The sequence below is a fragment of the Gossypium hirsutum genome, chromosome D09, assembly GCF_007990345.1.
Source record: "Gossypium hirsutum isolate 1008001.06 chromosome D09, Gossypium_hirsutum_v2.1, whole genome shotgun sequence".
NCBI lineage: Eukaryota > Viridiplantae > Streptophyta > Magnoliopsida > Malvales > Malvaceae > Gossypium > Gossypium hirsutum.
The window spans coordinates 40,885,682-40,907,524 of NC_053445.1; the positions used below are offsets into that span (position 1 = coordinate 40,885,682).

At 35.8% G+C, this 21,843-nt stretch overlaps 4 protein-coding genes across 15 annotated transcripts; 2 read left to right on the forward strand and 2 right to left on the reverse strand.

Moving 5' to 3' along the window:
- Nucleotides 1-1,051: 1,051 nt before the first annotated feature.
- On the forward strand, nt 1,052-8,091 carry LOC107891375 (protein-tyrosine-phosphatase PTP1). 5 transcript variants are annotated; one of them, XM_016816156.2, is made up of 9 exons: nt 1,052-1,507; nt 1,593-1,689; nt 1,837-1,919; nt 2,024-2,164; nt 2,828-2,962; nt 6,127-6,275; nt 6,400-6,541; nt 7,315-7,400; nt 7,552-8,091. In XM_016816156.2, the coding sequence occupies exons 1-9, from the start codon at nt 1,307-1,309 to the stop codon at nt 7,553-7,555; spliced, it is 1,038 nt and encodes a 345-aa protein (XP_016671645.1). In that variant the 5' UTR covers nt 1,052-1,306; the 3' UTR covers nt 7,556-8,091. The 5 variants fall into 5 exon arrangements, 4 of the variants coding, with proteins under 4 accessions (XP_016671645.1, XP_016671644.1, XP_040956606.1 ...); XM_016816155.2 differs by having other exon boundaries at nt 7,556-8,091; XR_001682203.2 differs by lacking the exon at nt 7,552-8,091 and having other exon boundaries at nt 6,405-6,541; nt 7,315-7,393.
- A 124-nt stretch (nt 8,092-8,215) lies between these two features.
- On the reverse strand, nt 8,216-9,439 carry LOC107892545 (pentatricopeptide repeat-containing protein At4g38150). Its single transcript, XM_041100673.1, has one exon. It carries the CDS (start codon nt 9,314-9,316, stop codon nt 8,372-8,374), a length of 945 nt encoding a protein of 314 aa, XP_040956607.1. The 5' UTR covers nt 9,317-9,439; the 3' UTR covers nt 8,216-8,371.
- A 1,625-nt stretch (nt 9,440-11,064) lies between these two features.
- LOC107891374 (FHA domain-containing protein PS1) lies at nt 11,065-14,587 on the forward strand. Of its 2 annotated transcripts, none has more exons than XM_041100675.1 (7): nt 11,065-11,519; nt 11,621-11,814; nt 12,064-12,150; nt 12,239-13,384; nt 13,484-13,619; nt 13,722-14,098; nt 14,169-14,587. In XM_041100675.1, exons 1-7 carry the CDS (start codon nt 11,261-11,263, stop codon nt 14,409-14,411), a joined length of 2,442 nt encoding a protein of 813 aa, XP_040956609.1. In that variant the 5' UTR covers nt 11,065-11,260; the 3' UTR covers nt 14,412-14,587. The 2 variants fall into 2 exon arrangements, with proteins under 2 accessions (XP_040956609.1, XP_040956608.1); XM_041100674.1 differs by having other exon boundaries at nt 11,101-11,519; nt 11,621-11,817.
- Nucleotides 14,588-17,366: 2,779 nt separating this feature from the next.
- On the reverse strand, nt 17,367-20,617 carry LOC107891372 (protein SENSITIVE TO PROTON RHIZOTOXICITY 1). Of its 7 annotated transcripts, none has more exons than XM_016816149.2 (3): nt 19,822-20,562; nt 19,474-19,525; nt 17,367-19,068 (listed from the first exon to the last, which is right to left on the reverse strand). In XM_016816149.2, exon 3 carries the CDS (start codon nt 19,058-19,060, stop codon nt 17,546-17,548), a length of 1,515 nt encoding a protein of 504 aa, XP_016671638.1. In that variant the 5' UTR covers nt 19,061-19,068; nt 19,474-19,525; nt 19,822-20,562; the 3' UTR covers nt 17,367-17,545. The 7 variants fall into 7 exon arrangements, with proteins under 7 accessions (XP_016671638.1, XP_016671637.1, XP_016671640.1 ...); XM_016816148.2 differs by having other exon boundaries at nt 17,367-19,102; nt 19,822-20,561; XM_016816151.2 differs by having other exon boundaries at nt 17,367-19,047; nt 19,822-20,557.
- Nucleotides 20,618-21,843: the final 1,226 nt, after the last annotated feature.

Consider the following 21,843-nt stretch of genomic DNA (forward strand, 5'->3'; position numbering starts at 1 on the left):
AATATTAAATATTTAAATCAATTAATAAAATTATAAAAATATAAATATTAAATTAGGTTAGAAATTAAAGTGTAACAGTTAAATCTCAATTTAAAACCTAATAAAGAGATAAAATTGAATTTTAACTATTTTTTAAAATGTTAATAAAGAAAAGAAAAGAAAAGAAAACGTGTCAATAGGTGTTTCCTTTTATATAAAGTTAATATAGATTAGATAAAAAAATTAAAATTTTAATTAAAAATTAATCCAACATTTTTAATTTATTTATGTTAACTTAAAAAATATTTAATATTCTTAATTTAGTTTGTATGTTAATTTATATAAATATTATTTATTTAAAAATTTAAGTTTAAAATAAATAATTAATTTATCCATTTAATTTGACTTTAATAATTTTTATTTAGTTATAAATTACCTATATTATCAATAACCATTTGTTAAGTTAATATTTTTAATTTTTTTATGTTTAAGATAAATAGTTAATCAGATAATAAAAAAATTAAAAAGTTAAGCTATTCATTTAATTTGACTTAAACCAAATTTCAATTAATTAATTATATATTAACTATATTATCTATAACTATATGTTAATTTAATGTTTTTGAAATTTTATGTTTAAAATAAACAATTAATTAGATAAACATAAATGGATTCTTTTGATAATGGAGTGAATTTTATATACATGGATTATCTAGATTTTGTTTATGAATTTATTTACTCATGATGTTTATTGTGTGATTTACCTCAACTCTGAGTAAGTAACGGAGTGTGTGACTTGTCTATTTTGATATATTGAAAGCCCGAGTTCAATTGATAATAGAGTCAAAAGTTACTAGATTGGGTATACGATTTTTGCAAGACACGCATCCAGTTATGATAGTGGAATTCATAACCCAATAAATGGTGAATGATAGATAGAAAAGTAAGGTGATCACGGATAAATGGTGAATGATTAATGTAAGATGAAAATAAGGAGCTAATTTGTTATTAGACCAAAACATCAAAGGTGATAATATTAGATACTAAATAAAAAGTTTTTAGAGTTTGGTGACGAAAACAGAAATATATTAATGGTTGGGTGAGGAAGGGCGTAATTTATCAAGTTTCAGTAACTCAAATGATAAAAGGAGAAAAAAGAAATCTCATGATTAAAGCGTTAATTATAACCATGAGATGATTGAGATCCAGTCAATCATCAAAATCTGAATCCAATTTTTTCTCAAATTCCCACCAAACGCTTTCATTCCTCCAGACTACAACGGGTAATCTTATTTCGAATTGCGTTTCTTCAAAGCGGAAACCGGCCATGGCTGCCGCCGCTAATCCCCGCTCTGTCTACTCGGGTTCCAATCCTCCTCACCCCAACCGCTTTGTTTTCTCAGCCGATCCTCCTCCCAAAATCTCACTCACTTCCGATCAATTCAACTACTGCTCTGAGGCTCTCAAATTGTTCTCCCAAAAGCTCCAGATGCCCGACGAAATCAACCGTGAGTTCTCGCACTTACAGGTGCTTTTTACCTTTTCTTTTCTTTTGCATTTCAATATTGTTTATCGGAAATGGGTTATTAATTTGGTTTTTTCACTATCTTTAGGCAAATAGGATTACACCTTCGGAGATGATGAGGAGATGCACAGTGGGTTTTAACGGTGCTAATTTGGACAAGAATCGATACTCTGATGTCATACCATGTACTTAAAAAAGTTTATTTTTTTTTCCAAAGTAAATTGCCTAAGTCGTTTGCAGGATTAATTTGTAGTAAACGATCAAGAGCTTTTCCTTTTTTTTTTTTATACATCAAAGTGATTTTGCTAAAGACTTTCTTTTAATGGTTTCAGTCGACACGAACAGGGTAGTTCTTAATTCATGTAAAGATTACAGGCCAGCTGCAAAGGGTTATATCAATGCCAGCTTTGTCACGGTAGATCTCTACTTTTGTCGTGTTTTAGTTGAAAGGAATTTATATCTATTTAAAACTATTTCCCTCCAATTGACCTATTTGGATCATGATATTCTTGAATGCAGACTTCTTCTTCTGAAAACATTTCTAAGTTTATAGCCACGCAAGGTCCATTACCTCACACCTACGAGGACTTCTGGGAGATGGTTATCCAATGCCATTGCCCTGTCATTGTGATGCTTACTCGGTTGGTTGACAATTATAAGGTACTTAGTTATATAGGGGCTGAGGCAAAGCACTTCTATTCTTTGAAAGTGGTTGAGCATGCATGGTTTCTAGCTAGGCGTGTTTCATTAAACCAGAGGGTTCCCCCATTCAAAGTTTGGTTGGTTCATCTAAGTAACTGATTCTAGGTGTTGTGTGTGCATGATAAAACTAAGAACTATTTTTCCCCTAAAATTTGATCTAGATGATTACTTGTTATATTTCCAGCATTATCTTAGAGTTGAGCTCTTGCTTGTGTTTTTGATAACCATTGAGAACATGTATGCTCATACTTTTTTTCTTTTTAAAGAAAAATGTTATTGATTAATATACTATAAAATGATCATATTGGTTTCTTTGAGGATTATAATATCTGGTTGTGTAAATTAAATAGAAACAGTAATTATTAGGCAACTTTGTTTATTGAGTCTCAGTGCTTGTTTTTGTTTCCTAACTGCCACTTGTACCTTTTAGCAAACCATAAGAATTGCCACTTAAAGTTGTCATCTGAACTGGTTGATTTTGATGTTGATATTTCATTGATGATAGAGTTTTGTATGATATCATTTACCTCTTCACTTTTTGGCTGAGTATGTGCTATTTCATGTTTCTAGTATTCATTTGTTTTTGTTTTGGCTCTATTCTTATTTACAATTTATGTGCAGACAGTAAAATGTGGAGATTATTTTCAAGCAGAAAATGTTCCTAGACAATTTGGCAATATCTGTATTGATACTAAATGGATACAAGAAACAGAAACCTCATTATTGATACGCAACTTGGAAGTAAATTCTAAGGAGGTATGATTTCTGTGTTGAAAGTGCTGACCTTTTGTTACAACTTCCAAGAAAGCATCATATGCCGCAGTTTCTACAATGGAACTGCACTTGAGATTATTCTGCTCTTGTTTGTTTGAATAGTGTATATTTATTTTGTTTAATTCTGCAACAAGATCTTGTTCTAGTCCTCGATATAGTGACCTCATAAATATTGTCCTATGGCATAAACAAACTAAACCAAGAGGCTCAGACAAATAATTTTTGGCCAAACACCAAGGGAGAATGTGACACAAAGTATTAGTAAACAATCTTCATTCATGCTCTTTCATGAATTAGATCCACTAGCAACTGACTCACACCACTTAAATTTCGGTCTAAAACTCTGTCATGAATTTTATCTCCTAGCAACTGGCTTACACCATTTAAAGTTGGGTCCTTTCCAAACTATCTATGTGTCAAGCCAGTAGTGCAAAAAAGGAATGACTTTGAGCAAAGCGCTTTGACTTCAGATGAATTTTATAAAACATTGTTTTGCGAAGTTTCTCTACATTGTCTAAGGATATTCTAGCAGAACTTGTTTCTCCTGAAACCACTATAACTTGATTTCCGGTTTCAGCTTTCAAAGACTTAGCTTTCACGTTAAATGCAAATAGTTTTTGGTCGAAAGACTGCATCACCTTCACATTGTTGCTTCCTTTCAAGTTTTCCTGCTTTTCTTGAGTTTAGCATTGAGTTTTATTTTGATAGAAAATGAATCAATTCTTTTTACTACAGAGTCATAACCCGACATTGTGTCCCTTGAGGTATCCAAAATATAATCGGCCTACCGCCAATCTTGCCCTTCTTCTAAAATTGTGGCAGGAACCCTATGGACAATAGGAGATTTTCCCTCAACTTGAAATGCTTCAATTTCTTCACTTCCTTCAGGATACCTGTCATAAATGGGTTCTCACATATCTTTCTCTTGCTCTTTTACATTCATCTTGCGAAGAAAATCAGCAACATCTATAGTAATTCTGCCCTTGTTTAACTTAAGGGCATGCACTAACCACTCCTCCAATCCACCTCATATCATAGGGTTTGCGGGTCCAAATTCCAATATCACGAAATGGGTTTTCCTCATCATTCAAATTGATCAGCAATGCTTCCTTTTAGCAGGTTAAATTGATTGTGGGGACCTTCCAAAATCTCCAGCTGGGTTCCCATTTGTTCTTATTGTATCCTAGCATAAGTTGCAGACAACGATTCTTCATTCGCATGTCGTAGGCTGACTCATAGCGCAGCAAATTGTGTTCCTTGACCTGATTTCCTCTTCCTCAAGCTGTAACACATCCAAACATGGCTTAAATGCAAACCCTATCATGAACCCTCGGATCTAATCAGGCTTTAATGCTAAAATTAGTACGGTGTAGGGAGAAAGCAGCAGCAATCAAAAGAAATAAGGCTGAAAAAAAGATAGAAGTTGAAACTCTAGAAAAAAACATAGGGCTATATATGCTTCTAGTATCTGAAGTCTATTAATTTGAATAAAATAGTAAGGCTATTTTACAGCTTATTTATACTAGGTTACAAGTTTATCCTCACCTAGATTTAAACCCTCAAGATAACTAATAATCCTAATAATCTATCCATATATCTAATAATTAATAAAGAGAAATAATAACATAACGTAATAATAGAAGTAAAGCTCCTGTATCATGCACTGGGCAGACAGGTTGGAGATTATTTCTCACAATTTAATGATAGTCTCTCCATCTAAAACAACATATGTATATTATATATTGAAGTTTTTTTCATGTAGATTGTAATATGCATATTGGTCTCCTTTAGGATTTAGTTTGATCGGTATCACTTTCCTTTAGAGGTGTTAATCTCCAAAATTATTTGGAGATTAAGCCCATATGCATATTAGTAACCTTTTCTGTAGTAACCTTGCAAGAGATTCTGGAATGACTTGTAAGCGAGATAAATTTTAATTTACTTTTGTGGAAGGTATTGCAATATTGAAGTAATATCTAAGGTTGTTTTTCTTTTTCAAGTTAGAGTATAATGTTTTGAGTATCTACTCCAAAAAAAGTGGTCAACTGGTTCCTGTTATTGGCATGCATGACATGAAAACTAAGGCTAATGGTAAAAGAGCACTCTTTTCTTACTTAAAACTCCCACCAAATTTATTCATTCACCTAAGGTGAACAAATTTCCAATGTCCTACAAAGTATTTGTTTAAGTTTTAATGCGGATCAGATTCTAGACATGTTTATCTGAGTTGGAATAAACTGTGGCTGCTAAGAATTAATAAATACAATAATTTCAAGTTCTATGTTGCATAGAATTGAGATAAGATGATGGCTAGAAATTGGTTGACAACATAATAGTTTCTCTCTGTTGAGTCCCTCTTCCCCCATTTTCTTACTCTAAACTCTAGCATAGAAGCCACCTGGTTACTTAATTACTAAATCAGTCATCAGCAATGTCAGCTTATTTCCTTTGCCCTACGAAGTATTTATTTAAGATTCGCTGCAGATCAGATCTAGGTGCATGTACCTGAGTTGGCATAAACCGTAATGCTAAGAATTGATGAATACAATAATTTCAAGTTGTACAGTGCATAGAATTGAGAGAGGATGATGGCTAGAATTTGGTTGAAATGAGTGGTTGAAGTAACACGGATACATTACGGTGACATCCGCTATATTTTTATTTTCTTAATGCTTTAATATACCACTAGGCATGAGACAAGAAAATTGCCCTTTTTGGAGTTAATTGAAGTAAACTTGATGAGTGTTGAACCAATCCAATTCTAGTGTGCTATTGATGATCTTACAATTAGTACCTGTACAATTGTTGGGAACTGTAAACTTTCAGTAGTTTGTTGGTTATTTGGCCATCCTTTTCTATCAGTTCTGGATAAAGATTGATTGAGAAGATTTTGTAGCCTCAGCTCCTCTGCTGGGAAAAAGGAAAAGGTTGGTGTGTAGTACCTGTATATATTGTTGCGAACTGCAAATTTTCAGTAAACTGATTGTTGTTTGGACATCCATTTTTTAAGTAGTTCAGAAAATGGTTGTATTGCGTGTTTAAGGCAAAATGTTATCCTTATAAAGGAACTGAAAAGTAATTACTTCTTTGTTGTCATCTAAAGAACTATTTTCCTGATTCATTTGGGTATGATTATGATTTTGCAGTCAGAGGACCCACCACTATCAGTTTTGCACATTCAATATCCTGAGTGGCCTGACCATGGAGTTCCCACTGACACTCTTGCTGTCCGTGAAATCTTGAAAAGAGTGTTACAAGTACCAGTAAATATTGGCCCAATACTGGTGCATTGCAGGTTCAACTCAGCTTTATTTTTTTAAAATATGGTTCAAGGGTTCGGAGTCTGTCATTTTTTGCCTGGGACAATTTCTTTCTGGCTGTGTCATTTTTTTTCCTGAGACAATGTCTCTCTGGCTCAGTGCAGGTATTGGGAGGACTGGAACATACTGTGCTATTCATAACACCGTCCAGAGAATCCTCATTGGGGACATGTCCGCATTAGACCTTGCTAATACCATATCTATGTTCAGGTCCCAGCGCATCGGAATGGTTCAAACCATGGTATTACTTCCTTCTGTGTCTTGAATTTCAGTTTTAAGTTGAGGCATCTGTATGATAAGCATTAATGCTGAGTATGGCTGAAATTTTATTAGGAACTTGCTGCAATAAGACCAAAAGAGAGTAATAAGCAACTGATTACACACATAGCAATAGAATTATTGGTTTGGAACATTTTAAGCAATTATTTGAAGATATCTTTTCTTTTAAAGTTTAATTGCATCAAAAGTATTCTTCTGAGAGTTATAGTAAGTTCTGCAACGTTTACTGTTATATTACTTTCCTACAGTATTTCATGAATACATCTTTGGCAAGTAAAGATGCTAGCCACTGAGAATGTGGAGCTTAACTCAAATGGTTCACCACCTTTCTTAAGAAGCTGGATGCCAGCTTAGGCTGGGTTCAAACCTCAGCTACATTTTACCTGGAAAGAAAAAAAAAAAAAAAAAAAACTAAACATAAGAAAATAGCTACATTATTGTTCGATTACTGGATGTATTATTGTTCATCATTTTTAGGTCACAAGGTGAAGAACCGGGGCTAGGATAGCTCTTTGATCCAATCTTGAATAGATTTTAGTATTATAGAAAGATAAATTCTAAAACTTCTTGTTTAGTCCTCATTTTCATAAGCGACACTAGAAGAAAGATTTTTACATTTTATTTTGATGGGAGCTTTCAAAATAGCTCGATTACATTTTATTTTTTTCCCTTCATATCCTTTTCTTCCCACTTAGTGAAGTTTTAACTGACTTTATCTACTTTACCTTTTTACAGGACCAATATTTTTTCTGCTACAAAGCTATTGTTGATGAATTGAAAGAGCTCATCTCAGACTTCAGCAGTGAACACAGTTCAAAATGGTACGTTTCTGTCCGTTGAATTTCCCTGAGGTTTTGCTTAACTTTTATCACATTTTTTACTGTTGTAGAAGGTTGAAGTATCAGTTGTTAGCTTTGATAATTGGCCTCCTTTGTTGAAAGTCTATCTGCTTATTTTATTTTTAAATGGCAGCTAGGATTCCCAACCGAAGCTGATACGGGGTAAAGCTACTAGAATCAGAGCTATTTGCTTATTTTTCAAAAGCTGGAGAACTGCATACATATTTAATGATGCGTCCTTCATATCTGTGCCTCTAGAAGTATCTTTGGGTTGACATGACATACTGGAAATAAAGAGCGCTGCTAATCAGTTGACCTTATTTTCAATGTTGCTGAAGTTAGTTGCAAAATCTAGGAATATGAACAAAAAATTAAACTGTTTTACCGAGGCACGACATCATTCCTCACCCAGGTTGCACTTGGTTCTGAACTACACGAAAGAATAAGGAGTATTTCAAAACTGGTCTTTCAATTGTAGACTATTTGTTGATTAAGCTTACTTGTATTTCTCTAATTTTGAACTCAATAGTTGTTTGAAAAACCATTATCTTTTGTTTTGCACAAGCAGAGTAATCTGTTATTGTGACTTGCGGTCTACTAGTATTGTAGCAGGGGTCAACATTGTTAAGAGATTTCGATACAATGAGAATATGTTGTGTTGGTTTGTCTTTTATTTGATTGCTCGGCTGAAATTGTTAGTCCCAAATAGCTACGAATTAGGTCAATAAGGGAATCCATTGGGTTAGGATCCCCGATAGAGAGAGCTTATTTGTTGGTCTTTGCTTGATTTCAACAGATGGAATCAGTTTTCATTATGCCACCATAAAATACGATTGCAAAGAGATCAATCTTTAGACCTGTATCATCAAGATTTGGCTGAGCAAGCATTATGGGGAAAAGGAAAACAAGCAGCAAATTCAAGAGCCTAAGACCGACCAAGAAAACTTGTCTAATCATTTATCAAACAGAACACTCATAACGTTTCGAAATACTGGCCCTCTCTTATTACTAAGAACCGCTCTCACATCCTTCTCATCAGCCACAAATCCCTTCTCCTTCATCTGCCCCAAAAACTCCTTGGCCTCCTCCATCTTCTCCACCCTCGCAAACGCCTCAAAAACCGCCGTGTAAGTAGGTGCATTAGGCCTCATCCCTTTCCCTATCATCTCCATCAAATACTTTTTTGCATCCACAAGATGTTTAGCATCAGCAGCGGCAAGAGCTTTGATGAGAACAGTATAAGTGTAAGCATTGGGTGCAACCCCAGATGCCAACATCCGCATATAACTTTTGAGAGCTTCTTTACTCTGACCCGCGTTGGCATAAGCTTCAATAACTGCTGTATGAGCAACAACGTCCGGCATCTGGCCCTTATCTTTAAACTCTGAAAAAAGTTCCAATGCTTCATGGGTCAGTCCGTCTTTTGACAATGCATCGAACATCTTAACAGCATTGTTGATTAGGCCGTCTCCTCTCATATTGTGGAACACTTGTTGCAGGTTTTTGGGGTCTTGCACTTCTTCGATAACCGGTTTCTTGTTAAAGGGGTCGTAAGGAGGAGGGAATTTGGATTTGTCAAATTCTTGTTTGGAATCGTTTTTTTGTTCTTGTTCATCTTCAGAGTCTGAGTCAGGGGGAGAAAAGTTGACCTTGGTGTTAATTTTGGTATGGTTTGGGGTGCGGGGAGAGGAAGAGAAGGGGGATGAGAGTACTGTAAATCTACTATGGGTTGCAGTGGGCAGATAAAATGAAGAGGAAATACGGGGGTTTGAGTTGTTGAGAAACGTTCGAAGTGAGAAGAAATAGGCTTTTCTAATGAAGAAAGACAGGGATGATGAATGTTTAGATGAAAAAAGGCAACGACATATTCTTACCTTAGCCATGGCCATGGATGACATTTTTTGCGGTATTAATCTCAGTTAGAAGAAAGTTCCAGAGCTGGAAGAAGGCGAACAGAGAAGTTCAGTCCAGTTTGATTGATAAACTATTTATAAAGTACTAAAAGGGATAAATTCCATCTAAAGGTCATTCAACTATTAACAAGTTTATACTTTGGTCACTCAATTTCAGAAAATTATAATTTCATCATCAAACTATTTGAAAGTTACAAGTTGATCACCGGCTTGTTAATTTTGTAACCAACGTCGGATTTGGGACAAGTAAATTAACAATTTAGTCTCTCAATTTTAAAAAGTTACAAGTTGATCACTAAGCTATTAATAAGATTACAAGTTTACACTTTGGTCACTCAATTTTTACACCATTACTCCCTAACTAGATAATCCAAACAATATCAACTTCTCAAGCCCTAAACCCCGGGAAAGCTAGTATCAACCTCATGCCTCACATCTAATCCAATCAACTCAACAACTCTTTGTTCTTAACTCACTCATCATCTCTCCTTCCACCAAAATCACAACCTAGAAAAATCCACAATCAAACCATTCAGACATCTTTATTTTAACCAACAATCAAAACGCAGCAAAATGAGATAACAAATGTTAGTAATATGCTCTAGAGCATGTGATGTAATAAGAATAATTTCATGTAATTGACTATTTATATATTGCGACATTCTTTATTTATTATGCTTACGTTAATTTATTGGCTTGATTTTAAAATTTCTTAAATAAAATGATAATTTTTTTTTGTACATAAATCACTGTGCAAAGAAAAACCATGAGAAGTGTATGATGTGAGATTCTTATTGTATGCAAATGTAAAGATACCTAAATTATCCTTAAGCATAGTATTAACAAGATAGAACATTGCTAATGTTGATAAACTAGCCGATGTTATACTCCTTGACTAGCTCAAGTAGTATTTCTGACAAGCTATAGACATAGCGATGCTTAAAGTTAACGGGTGAATGCTTATTAGAAACCTTATAATAACAATCTCTACATGGATACACAATCCATGCTATTGGATGAATCTCGGCATATAAATTGTGTAAATATCTTCTCACTTGAGATTACCAAAATCGTTTTAAGTATGAAGTGTTATATTTTGACTCCATTACTTATTCTCCACCATGTTCTTAACTTGAAGATTTGATATGGCAATTTTTTAATTACCATGTCACCCTCTCGTTAGAGATTTACCCGTATTTAACAGAAATTGACAAAATAACTTGGGTGACCAAATTTAAAAAAAAAAAAGATAGTTGGGTGACAAAAAAAAATAGTTGGGTGATCAAATTAAATAAATTGATAGTTGAGTGATAAAAAAGGGTAAACTACGCAGCAGGTCACTCTAAAATAGAGTTCTTATTTTGGTCACTCTACAATTTTTTGTCAATTTAGTCACTTTAGTTAAGATAATTGTTCGAATTGGATATTACCGTTAAAAATTTTATTAATTCACTAACGGATTGTTGACGTGACAATTTTTTCTACTTTAGATTAAAGCTAGAGACCTCTCCATAATTAATTTAATTAAAGTAACTAAATTAACCAAAAATAATTTGCTGTGTAATTTACGGGTTCGTTTACCTTAGATCCAATAATGAAAAAGGGCTTGAAAAAAATGGGGCTCCAAACTTATTATTAAAGAAATATGAAGCAGTTGCATTAAAAGCCCAACATATAGGAAAATTCCCAAACCTTCTCTACTAGAAGTGGGCTCCATGTCCAATAGCCGTTACTTCAAAACATCAACTACAACGGTCACCTTTTTAAAGATTCAAAATCAAAATCAAAATCCCTCCAACAAAATCCCAACCCAACCATTAGAAAGAAAGAAGAGACCATTTAACTTTCAAGAAATCATTATATAGAAATCCACAAATTAAAAGAACTAAAAGAAAGAAGAGAAGTCAGATTTCAAGTTTCCTGTCAACAATGGGTGAGGAAAAAGAGATGAAAATTCCGGTGTTTACAGTGGTAAAGAATGGAGCAATTCTTAAGAACATTTTTGTCATCAACAAATCACGATATATGGAAGATGGTGAAGAATCAGAAACCCCCGAGGAAGTTTTGATAGTGGGAAGACACCCAGATTGCAACATCATGTTAACTCATCCAAGTATTAGCAGATTTCACCTCCAAATTCACTCCAGACCCACTTCCCTCAAACTCTCTGTCCTCGACCTTTCTTCTGGTAATACATTGATTCCCTCTCCTTTCTTTTTCATCTTTCTTGTCTGGGTTTTCGTTCCAGTTTCATTGGTTTATCGGTGTTGTTGTTTTCCTGGGGTGCAGTTCACGGGACCTGGGTTTCAGGGAAGAAGATTGACCCAGGAGTTGCGGTGGAACTGAATGAAGGTGATACTATAAAACTTGGTGGCTCGACTAGGGTTTATAAACTGCATTGGATTCCTATGAGTCGTGCCTATGATATGGAAAACCCCTACGTATCTGCAATGGATGTGCCCATGGAAGAAGAGAAAGAGAAGGTGGTTGGTGAAATTGTTCTTTTGACCTTTTTCTTTTAATCTTTGGTTTTCTTGTATGTATTTATCTTTTACAATCGAAATTTCAAAGAAAGTCATGTCCAAGGTTTTTTTGTATTGGTCGAGGATGAATTTAATTAGGGTGAAGGAAAGCATTCTGGAAGAATTTGGGTTTCAAGTGGTAGCCTGTAGGATTGAAATCATTTTCCTGTTTCTTCTGATTCTTTTTTTTTTTTGAATTAAACTATATAGGGGGTGAATACGTTATCACCCAAAAGTGAAGGTGCTGAGGAGAAAGATTCATTTCTGGTGGAAAACAAAGAAGAAGAAACATCTCAGGTGAGGGTATATTGCTTCTAAAGAAGTAAATGGTTTTAGCTTTTTAAACTTGTCTTTTCTGATCAATGTTGGGCTTTTACAAGCTCAGAGTTCAGTGCCAGGTGAAGAGGAAGAGCTTCTCTCAATGGATTGCATTTTGGAGGGTTTAGCTTTTTTATTTGGTGATGGAAGTTCAGGAGTGCTTGTGAAGAAAGAGATTCCATCAGCACCCCCGATGCCTGAAAATATGAATTCTTCGATCTACCATGACGACGATGACGATGACGATGATGATGATGTTGAGAAGACAAGGAGGGAAATTTCTGAGCTTTCAGGGGAATTGAGTTTGGATGTTGAGTCCCAATATCAGAAGTTGGGAGAAAATAGCAAGACCATCTTTCCAAAGGCTGTCACAAAAGCAATCTCTGTCTCTGAAGGAGAGAATTCAGATAGATACTCAGACACTGAGAACATGCATCCTTCAGTTGTAAAACAAGTTGAAAACAGAAGATCGATACAAGAAAGCCAACTTCACCTGATAGAACCAACTTTGGAAGAGGAGGATATATTGTTGAATAATGTAATGGAGTGTGATGAAGAAAGCCAGATTCCCAAGCCGCTTTCTGCTTTGAAACCAACGGAGGAAAGGAACCTGAATGGAAAGGTTGAGGAACCTGAAGACTATGAGAGCGAAAATAAAAGTTTTTGTTCTGCTTCTCTCTTGAGGGAATTAGTCAACTCACCTTTGCCTACTGCTCCTGCACTGCTGTCGTCTGAATATGAAAATTTAGACAGCTCTCCCCTGAGGTTAGAAACGAAATCCAACTTGCAAAGTATTTGGTCCAGAAGAGGTAAACCTGCTTCTGTTCTTCAGATTCAAACTGGGAGGAGCGCTGGAAAAGCTGGTGCTGAAAATAAACCCAACCCCAAATCTCTTTTTGTTAGCTCAGATGAAAAAGAAATTTTTACCCCCGACAAGGAGAATTTCACCCCAAATAGTCTTTCGATGAAAGCCTTGAAAAGAAAGGACAAACTGGAAGAGGACATGATGATAGCCTCAGACAAAGAAAACCAGACAACCAGACCTATAAAAGAGCAGAAATCAACAAGGAAGGCCTCTCGAAATCAACAAGATATAATGATAAAGGGAATAGCAGAAAGGGCGCCATTCCAATCTTTGATGGCGGACTCTGCTGGCAAGTCTACTGCTTCCAATTCCAAGAAAATAGAGAAGAGGATTGCGTGTCCATCTTTGGTGAGTCCTGAGAAAACGTTTTACTTTTTTTTTGAAGAATTCATCACTATTTCTTTGCCAAGGACATTTATATATGTAATGTCTGAAATTCATTTGCAGAACAAATCTTCTGGAGAGCCAAGGAGGACTTGGACCCTGATAGCAGACACCACTTCTTTGCTGGATAAGGAATCAAGGAAGTCTTTAAAGCTCTTACAAGGTCTCAAAGGGACTCGACTGATCATTCCAGGAATGGGTAACTTAATTATGAGCATCATGGTTAATCTCTTCCACCTTGTGATGGTGATTCGTAATCTCCATACTAATTGTCATATATATTCTTTTTTGCTTTTAAAAGTCATAAGGGAATTAGATTATTTGAAGCGACGTGGTAGTCTATTCAGAAGAACAACAGAAGCCTCATCCGTCTTGGAATGGATTGAAGAGTGCATGGTGAAAACGAAATGGTGGATCCATGTCCAAAGCACTATGGAGGAAGGAGGGCCAATAGCACCAACACCACCCGCCACTCCCCACTCTCATTTCAGTGAAGACAGTATGGGGAATTCGTTTGGACCATTTTCAGCTAGGGGAATTCTGATGAAAATTGCTACGCCCACAGCCGAAGATCATATCCTTGATTATGCCCTACTGTGTAGGAAGATGAAGAGTGATGATGGACAGTTGGTGGTGCTGAGTAATGATGTTACTCTAAAGATCAAGGCCATGGCAGAGGTATGACGTATTATTATGATCCACATTCTTTATCTTGTTCCGTTTTTCATTATAGGCTGCTACATTGCAGGGTTTGATGTGTGAGACAGTGCAAGAATTCCGGGAGAGTGTGGTGAACCCCTTCTCAGAGCGGTTCATGTGGGCAGACAGCTCTCCTAGAGGACACACCTGGTCAGTGATGGATGATGTAGTTTTGAGGGGCAAATACAACCGTTGTCCCCTAAAGAAGCCATCCAAGGGAGGAGATATCAAGGGTTTGAAACTCATTCTGCTTCATAATTCCCACTATGCCCACCTCAATTCAGTCCGCTAAAACATCTGAGATATGTTCCAGCAGTTATGTTTTGAAATCTCAAGTAATTGCTTACATATATTGCAATAGCATATACCATTGATGGGATCAATACTGTTTCCTCCGAAGACAAGCTTTGCCATGAGTGCAATTCTTTTTCTCAATCAAGCATAGTGTGAATCAAATTTCCAAATTAATGATATTCAGAATATTCGCAAGATCTAATGGTCTTGTATAAATTATTGTTAAACCTTGAAATAATTAATTTTCATGTATTCTAAAATGAATTTAAATGATACTTTGATGCAAAACAAGGTAAAACTAATTTGGATAATCATAAAGCAACATGGGAAGAAACATTGCAGTATTTTCAATTATAAAATGTTACATGATTTGTTGTTCCAATGTGGCATGGTGTTTAATAAACATGACATGTTACCAAGATTCACTGGTATAAAAGTGCTTCAGCGGGATTAGAGAATAGGGAAGATACTAAGGAAGTGGGCAGTGGATAAATCTAGATTGGTGGTAACTCCACAATATGTTGGTTTGGTTGGGGACAACCTTTCTTTTCTGAAGGCTGATTGGTTCCAAAACCAACCCAATCCAGTTGACAATGCTAGCTGCTGAGCTTTGCTAACGTCCATGTTATCATAAACACACGAGCCCAACCCTTAGTTGCTATCGAGGAAAAAGATCGCATGCTTGGATGAAAAACGTGATAAAGGAAACCTATCACATCTTAAAAATCGGGTTAGCATAATCGAATTAGTGAATTGAAAGTTTGATTCGGATATCGGAGTTTGATTTTGCTTTTAGGCACATTTCAATGTGTTAAAGGGGAGCTTAGGTAGCTTAATCTCTTATCCTAATTTCCAAAAGTGTTTTTATTCAACCCTAAGATTCCAAGAGTAAGTGTTTTTACTCAACCCTAAGATACTTTGCAAATAAAGCTTATATGTGATGTGATATGTATATGATGCGTTGATATGATTATATGTTATGTGAGAATGTCAGAATATGACTTGTGATCTGCTGGCTTTATGCACAATATATGAGATCGATATGATATGGCTCTTTGAGCATTATGAGAACACTTGAAAGTGCATTACAAGCAATATGAAAGTGTTATGAACATGTGTTATATTATATGTGAAAATGTGCATAAAACAGTAAGTATATGTGTTTACATGGATATGATGACATTGTGATCTCTTGGAACCATTAGGTATAGTTGACATGCTATAGGATTATGAGTACTCACCACTTTATGGTTGTGTTTGGAGGGGATATTGGTTGTGTTTGGAGGGTCATAGCTTTATGTTACTCATTATATTGGTTGTGTTTGGAGATCCATTTATCCAATACAATATGTTTTATAATATTTCATAATCACATTATGTCAATATATCAATATGAATGTTATGTGTATGCTTAATGTCATGTCATGGTTAATTGTTGTAGTACACCTTCTTTTAACCATGAGTATGTGTTTACATGTAGCATTTTTGAGCACTCATTGAACTTGAAAAAGCTCACACTCTTTTATGTTTAATAATGCAGAAATTTAGCTGAAACAAGGAGGAGAAGTGAGCCAATAAATGATCCAAAGCAAGACAAATTATCTTGAGTATGTGTTGTGTTTTCAATTTCAATAAGGAAGGCAATGTGGAACCAAATTTTAGGGTTTTAGACTTTATTAATTTCTGGTTTGTAAATAGACTTTTAAGGTCTATTTCAAAGGATTTTTTAAACTGGTTTGGGTTTGATTGTTTGATTGGATTTAATGCTTGAATATGCATAATATGTCTGTTGAAGTTGATTGATGAATGGTTTGTATGTCTATTGCTGAATCGATAATATAGTTGTTAAAATGGTATGTTGAACATTTGGATTAGTTTTGAAAGTCATATTGGTGTAAAATGAACCTATTTTGCACTTAGAAATGCATGAGATGAAAATTTGACATGTTAAGTAATTGAATTGCGACTTTAGATTGCATGCTAGCATAGCAACTTACTTAAGATGTCAAAGTATGTTAATGTATGATTTAGTGTGATTGAGCATGATTTATATGATCTATGAATGTTATATGATATGTTAGAATAGAGAAATTGACATGAAAGCACATAATGGAATGTTTGGTATTGAGTCAAAGTGTCAAATGCAAGTTTTGGGTCGTTTTTGCTAAAATCTGCAGGTGACGTTGAGACGACATTTGAACATCATCAAGGCGAGGGATCGTCGTCGAGATGCCCAATGTCGCGTTGTCGTGACGAGAGACACCTCCTAGGCCACATTGTGACGAGGTAAATCACATGGTCACGACGATACTCTCTGAGTGTTTCTGGCATGTTTTGTTATCTTTGCAATTTAGTCTTGGTTTTTGTGCTATGTAATTGGAGTCTTTAAATGCTATGAAATGCCATGAAAATTTGCATGATTAAGTTTTGTATGATTAATTTCACAATTCTACCCTCGATTTTACAAAAAGGTTTTTTTAATGTATTTTACTAAATTTATTAAACTTTATTTTAAAATTAAACGAGCATTACTTATTGATTTTGGTTTATTCTTTCAAATATAATCTTAATTAAAATACTTTATCGATATGGATGTTCAATTTAATGTTTTTAAGTTTGTTTTGTATATTGCTTGTGAAAAGACAATTTTACCCCTAATGTTGCGTTGATCAGAGCAGTGCGGTGGAAACATGAGTTAAGGTTTATATGTTTACCCTGAACCATATGATTGATGTTTATGCATATAAATATGTTGCTTGCATATTGTATGGTGTGAACGATGATTTTGTGGTGTGTTTGATGGTCAATAAGGAGAGTCACACAAGTGGTTAATGTGACGTTCTGAATTTGGGTCGGACCGTCCCGATTGGGTTTGAGGCGCCACAAAACCCAACTGATGACCCGAATATTAAAACAGCAAGACAATATGGTTAATAACACAGTGAAAAAAATATTAAAAACAAACAATTGTCAAGATTACGACTTTAACAAGAAAAAAAAAAGAACTGCTGTTCTAACAAGGTTAGAGCATTTCTTTAAGCAACCAAGTACAGAGGGCTGCCTTACCACACAAATTTAACACATCCCTGAATCCCTACTGATGAAGGAAGAAATTAGCCACAATCAAGGGCTTTACTCCTCTCCACTTTTCTGACTGTAATTACAGGACCTAGAAAGTAGAAATGCAAATGAACTCTCTGAGTCATCAAATGGTGGTCGAGGGAACTCATGAAACCCACCAAAATTACATGTATCGAAGCTCAACGGTGAGAAGTAACCAACAGCATCATCAATCCCCCCTTTAATGTCCATACTACTACTTTGAACCTCACTTTCACTAGAAACATAAGAGAGGTTGAAATTCACACTTCCAACCTTATTAGTGGCTCCATCAGATGTTCCGGCGGGTGCTGCTTTAATTTCATCAGAAGGAATGGCTGGAGTGTGACCTTGGAAAAGAGTGATATGCCCAAACAGCTTATCTTTCCTTGAAAACGTGGTGCCGCAAGAACAAAGCCACTTATCCTTACCACAATGCTTCTCATGAGTTTTCAGATCAGCAATTACTGAGAATTTCTTGGTATTGCATCTGCTGCAAATGTAGCTCTTGTCACAGTGGGTTCTCTTGTAATGGTTTTTGACGCATAAAATGGTCTTCAGTGGCTGAAACTTTTTGTGATCCTTGTTCCGCTTGCAACCAGCATAAGGGCAGGAATACCTCTTAATAATAGTTGGTTCAGAGCTGGATTCTTTAGTGGGTTTCGCAAGGGCCCCTGGTGTTTTGTACTCATCTCCATGACCTCTCATATGCATTCGTAAATTTGCATCTCTCTTGAATCCTTTTCCACATATAGTGCAGAAATGAGTGTGGGCCGCAAGGATTTCTTCCTTTTCTAACTGCAGTATCTCAGACGTGCCAGGCAAAAGGTTTTCTCCTTCCTCGGCATCTTCCTCATCTTTCAATTCATGCTCCTCGATTATATGATTACTTTGCTCATTTCCATTGTTACTAGTAATATCAACAGAATTTGGCGGCTCAGAGACTTTGCTTCCACCAGCATTTTGTGGCTGAACCCCATCATTCAGCCCTTGTGCAGAAGAAGGGAAGACAACTCCACCAAACTCCCCACACTGTCCCAGAGACGTAGTGGCTGCAGAAAGTGTTTGCTTTACAGACGGGAGAAGACTACCAGCAGTAGATATCAGCTGAACTATAATTGAAGTGAGATCCGCAGTAACTAGCTGTTGTTGCTGAACAAGAAGTTCGTCTGGTCGCCCCAACACTTGACCCTTCCGCCCAATGATTAAATACACCAAATCCTGAAGCTGATGGATCTTCTGCCCAAGGAATGAGAGATTGTTTAGCATAGCACTTGGATCCCAATCTTGGATTTTACTGGCTTGAAGCAAGTCATTGACGGAACCATCTTGCATAGGGACTTTGATTTGGTTATTACACAACAATAAAGATTGAGTTTGAGAAGTCTGGTTGAATGCCTGGAAAGGAGGCTCGATCCTGGTGCTGTAATCTGAAGTGGATGATGGATCTTCCCACTTCTGCTGATGCTGTGTATTGAACTTAGTAAAAGACGCGCCTTTGGGAACTTCCTTTTGTAGCTCACCACATACCCTCTCTTTAAGATCCATTTTCAGGCCTTTTAGATATCAAGATATAAATACGGCTGAAAACTATAAAGCATCAAGGGATTCAAAAATGCTAGTAAAATTTCCAACAAATTTGAATAGAGAAATAATGAAAAATGGCTATCGAATTTAAGGGGAACGCAGAAAGAAGGAACAGTTGAGCATCAAAAGCATAACAAAATCATATTACCCCAAATCCGCAATGTTCATCAAGAAAAAAGATCAAATTTCACAGCCAAGTTGACTCATCAAATCAACCAACCTCCATTGTTTTCCACCATTAAATTACTAAAAACTGCCTTTTTTTTCTTTCCCATCCAAAGTCGTAAAAGAACCAAAGTAACTAAAGAGTCCTAGAAGTGAAGAAAAATAAAAACTGGTTATCTAAATTGAAAGTCAAATCACCGTTAACTCACCAAAATCCCAGAACTCATTTGAAAGCTCCAGCAAGAGTTTAATCCTTACCACCTTGAATCAAACAAAAAAAAATCCCACTTTCTTGTTAGCCAACCCCATTTTCGAAGAGTTTTTTGACACATACCTAAATCCCCTCTCCCCAATCAAATTAGTAATTTAAAAACTCACCATAGCATATTAAAATTTATTAGAAGCAGAAACAGTTGAAGCAAGTAAATTTGAAAGATCTCAACATTCAGCTAATACCCAGATGCAAAAATCCAATCTTTAGAGATAACAAAGCTTAAAAATTAAAACTTCAAACTAAAGGTTAATTTAAAAAAAAAACAGTAACAAAAGAGACTTACAAGATTCAAGATGGCTTGGATGCTCTTCAGCTCAGGCTTCTAAAGAGACGGAGAGGAAAAAAGAGAACAGACGGTCGACCCAGTCAATTTATTAGCAAAAAGGATCACAAGATGGTTACTGGGTGGTATGTGGGACAATAAACACGTCAACCCCATTAATCAAAACCGTAATAGTCCCCTGCGACGTTAGCTTGCGCAGTAGCACCGTCGATTTGCCCGACACTGGTCCCCATGTGCACCGCCGCGTCTAAAAGCCCGAGCAGATTTCGATCTCTCCCCGAGCAGATTGGCCTCTAATTCTTCTCTGAATTTAACACTTTTATACTGTTCATCATTGCGTTTGTGGTTTGTTTTCGCTTCAACTAAAATATATATTTTTAGATTACTGAGGTAAAACTTAAAAGTATCAGGCAGAAAAAATGGATACACTTTAAAATATGTAAATTAGTTTTGTTTTTTTAATTTTTATCATGACGTTACATATTAATTATTTCTAAAATTTTGCTTAACAATAATTCGAAAAAAAATAATAAAAAAATCAGCATACAAGCATATAAGCTGAATTCCATGAGCTCTAAAATAATTGATGCAGTCAAAAAACAAAGTAATTGTAACCATGAACAAAAGCCTGAATCACCGATAAAATCTTCAAAATCATTAACACCATCAGAAGAAAAGCCTTATGAAACCCAACTCAAATTAACCCCTCCTTACAGCACCAGCCCTTGCAATCCAACAAAATTACTCCTCCAATGTCCCTCAAACTCCAACCACCACCCAAGAAAAAGAGCAAAGTAGAGCACAATATCCATGATTTAATTACATCTTTATCTCCTTGATGCTTTTACTATTTGATGGTTTAATATTTTTAATAAATTATATTTTTTAAGATTTCTTTTAGAATTATTTTTAAGAAATTTTTTGAAAAATAATTAAAATGATATTTCATGATATGATTTACTAGAGAGACTAGTTTGCACATTTCGAAATACTCTTCTTCTTTTTTTCAGTAGAGAAATCAAAATGCAATCCATTCCTAAATAGAGAGACTTCCCTAATACTTTTACTAATTACCCACCGTATATATTATAAAATCATAATTCATTAATATACCGCAATTAAAATAATAATATGATTTGAGTAGTGTACAAGCCCAAATTTGCCCGGGCCCAAATAACCCTTACAATGGCCCAAACCCAATAATCCAAACCCAATACAACACAACCCAAACAAATTTAACCCTAAGCCCAAATGGCCTAAAAAATTAGGCCAATTTTCAGTTAAGGGAAAACCCTAGGTGCGCCGCACCTAGGTCTTTAGCCTAGCGCCGTACGTCCCTAGCTCTGCCACTGCCGCGCCGCACGGCCTCCTCACCGGCCTCACCTGCTCCACCTGCTACACCTGCAAAACGAAGAACAACACGCAACAATCAATGAAAAAGCAAAGGGGAAATCAAATAGAAATTAGAATTGGCTATAAAAGCCGAATAGGGTTGATGTAAAAAGGGGGGCGACTTTTGTAAACAAAAACAGATTCAATCGAAAGAAATTAAAAACAGATTCAAGGTGTTGAATTTTTTTCTTTTCGTTCTGAAAGATTTTTCTATTTTATTCTCTTTTCTTTTTAGTTTATATATATATAAATAAAGATAATAAAACAAAGAAAAGAGGAAAACTTACCCGAGAGAGGGCTCCGAGCGCCTCTCTGGCACCTCGCCGGCCGTCTTGGGCGGTGGCGGTACTGTGGCGCGACAAGGGCCTGAACCCTAGGCCGAATTTTGGAGGGGAGGCCGAGAGAGAGGGAGAATTCTCTCTGTTTTTCTGAAAAAACAAGGGCTGGAATGTTTTTTTGTTGTATTTTAAGTATTTATAAGGTTTAAAAACGACGTCGTTTTGGACCTTAGCATCCATGGCCAAAACGGCGCCGTTTTAAGGCCGACCCGCGTGTAACCCGACCCGCTCCAGGGGGATCCGCGTGTTTTCAATGGAAGGGATAATTTCACTTTTAGCCCTTCCACTTTTT